Source organism: Tarenaya hassleriana, unplaced genomic scaffold (genome assembly GCF_000463585.1).
Source record: "Tarenaya hassleriana unplaced genomic scaffold, ASM46358v1 Cleome14, whole genome shotgun sequence".
Classification (NCBI taxonomy): Eukaryota; Viridiplantae; Streptophyta; class Magnoliopsida; order Brassicales; family Cleomaceae; genus Tarenaya; species Tarenaya hassleriana.
Window position 1 is genome coordinate 196,707 of NW_010964598.1, and position 9,406 is coordinate 206,112.

The 9,406-nt window shown below is 39.5% G+C and overlaps 3 protein-coding genes across 3 annotated transcripts; all 3 read right to left on the reverse strand.

The window, feature by feature from the left end:
• Positions 1–328: 328 nt before the first annotated feature.
• Positions 329–1,170, reverse strand: LOC104808337. Its single transcript, XM_010534013.1, has 2 exons — positions 564–1,170; positions 329–474 (listed from the first exon to the last, which is right to left on the reverse strand). Exons 1-2 carry the CDS (start codon positions 1,168–1,170, stop codon positions 329–331), a joined length of 753 nt encoding a protein of 250 aa, XP_010532315.1.
• Positions 1,171–3,112: 1,942 nt separating this feature from the next.
• LOC104808338 lies at positions 3,113–3,960 on the reverse strand. The gene is made up of 2 exons (XM_010534014.1): positions 3,354–3,960; positions 3,113–3,264 (listed from the first exon to the last, which is right to left on the reverse strand). Exons 1-2 carry the CDS (start codon positions 3,958–3,960, stop codon positions 3,113–3,115), a joined length of 759 nt encoding a protein of 252 aa, XP_010532316.1.
• A 1,957-nt stretch (positions 3,961–5,917) lies between these two features.
• On the reverse strand, positions 5,918–6,759 carry LOC104808339. Its single transcript, XM_010534016.1, has 2 exons — positions 6,153–6,759; positions 5,918–6,063 (listed from the first exon to the last, which is right to left on the reverse strand). The coding sequence occupies exons 1-2, from the start codon at positions 6,757–6,759 to the stop codon at positions 5,918–5,920; spliced, it is 753 nt and encodes a 250-aa protein (XP_010532318.1).
• Between the last annotated feature and the right edge of the window lie 2,647 nt (positions 6,760–9,406).

Sequence of the window (9,406 nt, forward strand, 5' to 3'; positions counted from 1 at the left end):
TTTTGTCATGATTAATACCTTTTTTTTGACTTTTTGTTTAGAGGGTATAGGAGGAAGTGATTGTAGCATTGAGAGGATATTATATCTATATCCCCCATTAAATTGGTTACAGATTTGTGAAATCATATCATGGCTCGCCGTGTCCCTTCCTTATTAGGAGGGAAAAAAAACAAATAAAAGAATATAAGTAGATGAACCCATGGCTCCTACGTCTGTTGTTGAATATGGCATTTTATAAGCCTTCAACTCATCCAAATCTGTTTCTCGTAAGGATGCTTCAATGACCTTTAGAATCCATCTTCCTCCGGCCAAGATTGATAATCCTCCTCTAGTGATGAGGCTTCTTCTTCTTCTTCTTCCCATGGACGTTGACCTTTCCCGAGGCCGAGGCCGAGAACTCAGCTTTGCCTCCGATCCCCGGAAAGAAGTTTCCGTTCCCGATCAAGTGTTTCCCGATCTGTCCTCCCAGTTGTCCTGTGTAAGAGATATCGAGAATATTCAAGAAGATGTCAAATATCTATATAATGTATTTAACGTCTCATTTTGTATATATGTATATATACCTCCGGCAGAAACATGCTTCTTGTCGGAGAACTTGGCAATGGCGTCAATGTAACTGTTGAAGCACTTCTTGAACGATCCGAAAACGGCGGCGAACTCTTTCTTCTCTTGGACGGTGAGCTTAGCTCTGGCCTTGAACTGATGCCTGGCGGATATCTCCGCGATCTTGGCCGGAATCACTGCGAATCCATTCACCATTCCCTCGTAGTTCTTCTTCAGTTGCAGAGATGCCTTCCCTCCCACGCCGAAACCCGTCTGAACGGCCAAGAGCGATTGCCTCATGGCCAGGAATTTCGCCTTCCATATGGCCGAAACCAGGCCATGGAAGGCGAACTCGAAGTCTCCACGCTTCGAGAACTCGGCCAGGAACGAGGTGTAGTCCTTGCAGGCGGAGAATGTCGAAGACAAGGCAGGTGTTTTTAGGACAGAACTCGATTTCAAATCGATGAATTTCTTGATCTGGACAAAGGGTAAGGTCTTGAGTTGTTCCACTGTGCATGGAGGAGAGTATTGGCCTTTCTTGACTAAGGCCGAGGCTGAGGAGTGGCCGGAGACGGAGGCCACGGCGAGGGCGAAGGCGAGAGAGAACAACATAGAAATCCTTGCCATGGTTGTATCGATTGATGAAACTATTGAATAATATAAAATTAAAAAAAAACCACAAAAATAAAGAAAAGATGTGAAGGGATTGCGAATTGGTACGTTGGGGTGGAAGGTGTTTATATAAATTTTTTTATTTGATTTATCTAATAATAGGGAGATGAGAAAATTGTTACAAGAAAACAGACAAAACAAAGAGAGATTCATGGACGCCCCTTGAAATGTTTCTCTCTTTGTTATTAGAACTAAGATTAATGGGTTTAGTTAGAAATTGTTTCAACAACAACTAGTTTTTTTTTTGGTTTAATGTGATTGTGTATATATCAAAAGTTCAGAGATTGTTACAACCAGGTATTTAACCTGTCAACCGAAATGAAAAATTACAAGGAATTCTCATTGCAAATGGTCAAAAGTACAAAGACATTCAAGAGCAAAATATCAGTCCTAACTCGTTGGTTGCCGCATAAGATAGTACCAATTCTCCAGAAGTGAGCATGATATTCTCATTCTTTCCAACCGCAAAGACAACAAGATGTTCCGTATGGCCTTATCAAGTTTCCATCGTACCTTTTCCAATGAGTTAGACTCATTCCTGAAGGTGCGATTGTTACGTTCCCACCAAATCATGTAAGTCACCGTCAGCAAGAGGAGTTTCACAATAACCAGCCCGTCCCTTGTGGTATTATTGGCATCCGACATGATCCATGCCACGCAATCCGCCATCCCCGTCGGCGGGTCTCTGCAGCATCGTCCTGCAAAATCGTTCCAGAGCGATGTGCTGTAAGGACAACGAAGAAATAAGTGATCATGCGTTTTATCAACCCCTCCGCATAAGCAACACTTTGGATCCAAGCCCATTCCCCAACGTATGAGGCGGTCCCTGGTCCCTAGTTGTTAATATAAGGGATTGTATTATATGATGATCATCATTTTCATTGACATATATATATATAAGATATTGAACATACAACAAGACCTTCAATTTAACAAAATATTAATTCTTTAACCAAAGAAAAAAAAACAAGACCTTCAATTAGAGATGGGTAAGAAATTTAATTTAAGAAATAAATAAGAGTTTGGTCTCTCACTTTGCATAATTCTACCGAAGTACGTACAACATTTTTCGACTTAAAATTAGGGTATTAAACAAATCGGTTCCATCATGAGTTTAACTGAGTCAGATTTCGACTCATTAATTTTTTGAGCTAAATGGATATGTTCGCAAGTCAAAAATAAATATAATATTTTTGTTTATAATATAAAAATCGAATAAAATGATATTTTAATATTAAATTTAAATATTAAAATATTAATAAAAAATAAATTAAGTATTAACGTTCTATAAAATATACAAATTTAAATATAAAAAAATGTTAAAAAAACACCTTGATTAGCAAGTCAACTCATGATTTGTTGAGTTATCTTTCAAACTCGCGATGGATCCGGATATTGCGAGACAAAGACAAAAATAATATTTCTATAAAACCCATCCCGAAACAAAATTATTTCAAGCCTATTTATTTTGGTTAATTTGAAGATGGTCATCATCCCTCGTCATAATTCACGATTTTTATTTTTTTATAACATTTTCACCGAACCGTAAAGTCGTAACCATGTAACCATAGTTTTAGCTTATTTCTTACCCTACCCATTGTAAGTTAAGTTTTCTCATTTTCTTGCTTATATATATTTATTGATTGACGTCATTGGAATATTGCATTAAAATGGTTACAAATTTGCGAAATCATATCATGGCTCGCCGTGTCCCTTCCTTATTAGGAGGGGAAAAAAAACAAATAAAAGAATACAAGTAGATGAACCCATGGCTCCTACGTCTGTTGTTGAATATGGCATTTTATAAGCCTTCAACTCATCCAAATATGTTTCTCGTACGGACGCTTCAATGACCTTTAGAATCCATCTTCCTCCGGCCAAGATTGATAATCCTCCTCTAGTGATGAGGCTTCTTCTTCTTCTTCTTCCCATGGACGTTGACCTTTCCCGAGGCCGAGGCCGAGGCCGAGAACTCAGCTTTGCCTCCGATCCCCGGAAAGAAGTTTCCGTTCCCGATCAAGTGTTTCCCGATCTGTCCTCCCAGTTGTCCTGTGTAAGAGATATCGAGAATATTCAAGAAGATGTCAAATATCTATATAATGTATTTAACGTCTCATTTTGTATATATGTATATATACCTCCGGCAGAAACATGCTTCTTGTCGGAGAACTTGGCAATGGCGTCAATGTAACTGTTGAAGCACTTCTTGAACGATCCGAAAACAGCGGCGAACTCTTTCTTCTCTTGGACGGTGAGCTTAGCTCTGGCCTTGAACTGATGCCTGGCGGATATCTCTGCGATCTTGGCCGGAATCACTGCGAATCCATTCACCATTCCCTCGTAGTTCTTCTTTAGTTGCAGAGATGCCTTCCCTCCCACGCCGAAACCCGTCTGAACGGCCAAGAGCGATTGCCTCATGGCCAGGAATTTCGCCTTCCATATGGCCGAAACCAGGCCATGGAAGGCGAACTCGAAGTCTCCACGCTTCGAGAACTCGGCCAGGAACGAGGTGTAGTCCTTGCAGGCGGAGAATGTCGAAGACAAGGCAGGTGTTTTTAGGACAGAACTCGATTTCAAATCGATGAATTTCTTGATCTGGACAAAGGGTAAGGTCTTGAGTTGTTCCACTGTGCATGGAGGAGAGTATTGGCCTTTCTTGACTGAGGCCGAGGCCGAGGAGTGGCCGGAGACGGAGGCCACGGCGAGGGCGAAGGCGAGAGAGAACAACATAGAAATCCTTGCCATGGTTGTATCGATTGATGAAACTATTGAATAATATAAAATTAAAAAAAAACCACAAAAATAAAGAAAAGATGTGAAGGGATTGCGAATTGGTACGTTGGGGTGGAAGGTGTTTATATAAATTTTTTTATTTGATTTATCTAATAATAGGGAGATGAGAAAATTGTTACAAGAAAACAGACAAAACAAAGAGAGATTCATGGACGCCCCTTGAAATGTTTCTCTCTTTGTTATTAGAACTAAGATTAATGGGTTTAGTTAGAAATTGTTTCAACAACAACTAGTTTTTTTTTTGGTTTAATGTGATTGTGTATATATCAAAAGTTCAGAGATTGTTACAACCAGGTATTTAACCTGTCAACCGAAATGAAAAATTACAAGGAATTCTCATTGCAAATGGTCAAAAGTACAAAGACATTCAAGAGCAAAATATCAGTCCTAACTCGTTGGTTGCCGCATAAGATAGTACCAATTCTCCAGAAGTGAGCATGATATTCTCATTCTTTCCAACCGCAAAGACAACAAGATGTTCCGTGTGGCCTTATCAAGTTTCCATCGTACCTTTTCCAATGAGTTAGACTCATTCTTGAAGGTGCGATTGTTACGTTCCCACCAAATCATGTAAGTCACCGTCAGCAAGAGGAGTTTCACAATAACCAGCCCGTCCCTTGTGGTATTATTGGCATTCGACATGATCCATGCCACGCAATCCGCCATCCCCGTCGGCGGGTCTCTCCAGCATCGTCCTGCAAAATCGTTCCAGAGCGATGTGCTGTAAGGACAACGCAGAAATAAGTGATCATGCGTTTCATCAACCCCTCTGCGTAAGCAACACTTTGGATCCATGCACATTCCCCAACGTATGAGGCGGTCCCTGGTCCGTAGTTGTTAATATAAGGGATTGTATTATATGATGATCATCATTTTCATTGACATATATATATATATAAGATATTGAACATACAACAAGACCTTCAATTTAACAAAATATTAATTCTTTAACCAAAGAAAAAAAACAAGACCTTCAATTAGAGATGGGTAAGAAATTTAATTTAAGAAATAAATAAGAGTTTGGTCTCTCACTTTGCATAATTCTACCGAAGTACGTACAACATTTCATTTCTGAGTTTTTCGACTTAAAATTAGGGTGTTAAACAAATCGGTTCCATCATGAGTTTAACTGAGTCAGATTTCGACTCATTAATTTTTTGAGCTAAATGGATATGTTCGCAAGTCAAAAATAAATATAATATTTTTGTTTATAATATAAAAATCGAATAAAATGATATTTTAATATTAATTTTAAATATTAAAATATTAATAAAAAATAAATTAAGTATTAACGTTCTATAAAATATACAAATTTAAATATAAAAAAATGTTAAAAAAACACCTTGATTGGCAAGTCAACTCATGATTTGTTGAGTTATCTTTCAAACTCGCGATGGATCCGGATGTTGCGAGACAAAGACAAAAATAATATTTCTATAAAACCCGTCCCGAAACAAAATTATTTCAAGCCTATTTATTTTGGTTAATTTGAAGATGGTCATCATCCCTCGTCATAATTCACGATTTTTATTTTTTTATAACATTTTCACCGAACCGTAAAGTCGTAACCATGTAACCATAGTTTTAGCTTATTTCTTACCCTACCCATTGTAAGTTAAGTTTTCTCATTTTCTTGCTTATATATATTTATTGATTGACGTCATTGGAATATTGCATTAAAATGGTTACAAATTTGTGAAATCATATCATGGCTCGCCGTGTCCCTTCCTTATTAGGAGGGAAAAAAAAAACAAATAAAAGAATATAAGTAGATGAACCCATGGCTCCTACGTCTGTTGTTGAATATGGCATTTTATAAGCCTTCAACTCATCCAAATATGTTTCTCGTACGGACGCTTCAATGACCTTTAGAATCCATCTTCCTCCGGCCAAGATTGATAATCCTCCTCTAGTGATGAGGCTTCTTCTTCTTCTTCTTCCCATGGACGTTGACCTTTCCCGAGGCCGAGGCCGAGAACTCAGCTTTGCCTCCGATCCCCGGAAAGAAGTTTCCGTTCCCGATCAAGTGTTTCCCGATCTGTCCTCCCAGTTGTCCTGTGTAAGAGATATCGAGAATATTCAAGAAGATGTCAAATATCTATATAATGTATTTAACGTCTCATTTTGTATATATGTATATATACCTCCGGCAGAAACATGCTTCTTGTCGGAGAACTTGGCAATGGCGTCAATGTAACTGTTGAAGCACTTCTTGAACGATCCGAAAACGGCGGCGAACTCTTTCTTCTCTTGGACGGTGAGCTTAGCTCTGGCCTTGAACTGATGCCTGGCGGATATCTCCGCGATCTTGGCCGGAATCACTGCGAATCCATTCACCATTCCCTCGTAGTTCTTCTTCAGTTGCAGAGATGCCTTCCCTCCCACGCCGAAACCCGTCTGAACGGCCAAGAGCGATTGCCTCATGGCCAGGAATTTCGCCTTCCATATGGCCGAAACCAGGCCATGGAAGGCGAACTCGAAGTCTCCACGCTTCGAGAACTCGGCCAGGAACGAGGTGTAGTCCTTGCAGGCGGAGAATGTCGAAGACAAGGCAGGTGTTTTTAGGACAGAACTCGATTTCAAATCGATGAATTTCTTGATCTGGACAAAGGGTAAGGTCTTGAGTTGTTCCACTGTGCATGGAGGAGAGTATTGGCCTTTCTTGACTGAGGCCGAGGCCGAGGAGTGGCCGGAGACGGAGGCCACGGCGAGGGCGAAGGCGAGAGAGAACAACATAGAAATCCTTGCCATGGTTGTATCGATTGATGAGACTATTGAATAATATAAAATTAAAAAAAACACAAAAATAAAGAAAAGATGTGAAGGGATTGCGAATTGGTACGTTGGGGTGGAAGGTGTTTATATAATTTTTTTTTTATTTGATTTATCTAATAATAGGGAGATGAGAAAATTGTTACAAGAAAACAGACAAAACAAAGAGAGATTCATGGACGCCCCTTGATATGTTTCTCTCTTTGTTATTAGAACTAAGATTAATGGGTTTAGTTAGAATTTGTTTCAACAACAACTAGTTTTTTTTTTGGTTTAATGTGATTGTGTATATATCAAAAGTTCAGAGATTGTTACAACCAGGTATTTAACCTGTCAACCGAAATGAAAAATTACAAAGAATTTCCATTGCAAATGGTCAAAAGTACAAAGACATTCAAGAGCAAAATATCAGTCCTAACTCGTTGGTTGCCGCATAAGATAGTACCAATTCTCCAGAAGTGAGCATGATATTCTCATTCTTTCCAACCGCAAAGACAACAAGATGTTCCGTATGGCCTTATCAAGTTTCCATCGTACCTTTTCCAATGAGTTAGACTCATTCTTGAAGGTGCGATTGTTACGTTCCCACCAAATCATGTAAGTCACCGTCAGCAAGAGGAGTTTCACAATAACCAGCCCCTCCCTTGTGGTATTATTGGCATCCGACATGATCCATGCCACGCAATCCGCCATCCCCGTCGGCGGGTCTCTCCAGCATCGTCCTGCAAAATCGTTCCAGAGCGATGTGCTGTAAGGACAACGCAGAAATAAGTGATCATGCGTTTCATCAACCCCTCCGCATAAGCAACACTTTGGATCCATGCCTATTCCCTAACGTATGAGGTGGTCCCTGGTCCCTAGTTGTTAATATAAGGGATTGTATTATACACTACAAAAAAAATGCGAAATTCCAACGGATTAATCCGTTGGAATTTTTCCAACGGATTTCCAACGGCATACCGTTTGAATAATTCCAACGCATTTCTAACGGCTTTCCAACGGACGTCTAACGGATTCGTCTGTTAGAAATCCGTTGGAAATTTCCAACGGCATATCAACATATATTTGAGTGTGAAAATTTCCACGTATATTCCAACGGATTTCCGTTGGAAATAACGTTCGACGAATTTCAACGGCAATCCGTTGAAATTATCCGAACGTTATGAAACGCGGCAATAATTCCGACGGATATCCGTTGGCAAGTGTAATGGTAACAAACTTTTCAACGGATTTCCAACGGATATCCGTTGGAAAGTTTCTCTATTTAAAGCACCCGGCCATAGTTCGCCCAAACCACTCTCTAAATCACTCTTATAGTATTCTTTTACCAAAAATTCTCCTAAAAATGACATCTTCAAAAAATCCGAATATTCGTTCGTCCCGGCAGTGGATATACGAAAGAGTTGATTCGATTACAAAAGAAGTAACGCAAGAATTCATTAACGGTTTGGAACAGTTTATGAATTTTGCTTCTATGCAGCCGTTGTGTCAAGAACGTGGAAAAATGCTATGTCCATGTACAAGTTGTCGCAATTTTAAATATCGCAGTCCAGAAGATGTTTGTAAACATCTATTTCGAAGGAGATTTGTCGAAGATTATTATATTTGGCGATTTCATGGAGAAGAAGTTCAGACAATCACAACAAGACAACATGTCTCGGCCGAGCAGAGGTATGATGTAGATGAAGATGTAAGAAATCCTTATGTTGAAATGGTGACAGATGCTTTTCCTGGGGCATTGGCTGAGCAAAACTCATCACAAGATCAGGAGGAGCCAAACGTCGAAACAAAACGGTTTTTCGACATGTTGGATATGGCAAATCATCGTATCTATGAAGGATGTAAAGAAGGTCAGTCACGTTTATCTCTTGCATCAAGATTGATGAGTATGAAAACGGATTACAATGTCACCGAAAGTTGCATGGATTCATTTTGTCAAACGTTGCGTGAATATTTACCTGAAAATAACGAAGCTCCAGAATCGTATTATGATACGAAGGCTATGTTGAAGAATTTGGGAATGCCTTATGAAAAGATTGATGTTTGCAAAAATGGTTGCATGCTGTACTGGGGTGAAGAAAAAGAATTGGTTAGGTGTAAATTCTGTGGGACTAACAGATACCGTCCGAGTAAGAATGTACGGAGACAAACTCCGTATAAAAAGATGTTCTATATACCGGTATCGTACAGATTGAAGCGTTTGTATGAATCACAACAAACGGCTTCGCATATGAGATGGCATGCCTCGCATTCTACCGTTGATGGAGAAATGCAACATCCATCTGATGCTTTGGCGTGGAAAAACTTCAACATGGTATTTCCTCAATTCGCTGCTGAGCCTAGGAATGTGTATCTTTGTTTGTGTACTGATGAATTTAGTCCGTACGGACAGTCTGGCAAGCAGTATTCATTATGGCCAGTTATACTTTCTCCGTACAACTTACCACCTGAGATGTGCATGAAAAGAGAATTTATGTTTTTGACATTGTTGATTCCTGGGCCAGAACATCCGAAGAAGAGTTTTGATGTGTATTTACAGCCGCTCATTAAGGAGTTGAAGGATTTGTGGGACATTGGAGTCCCTGCTTACGATGTAAGTGTGAAACAAATTTTTACACTGAGAGCG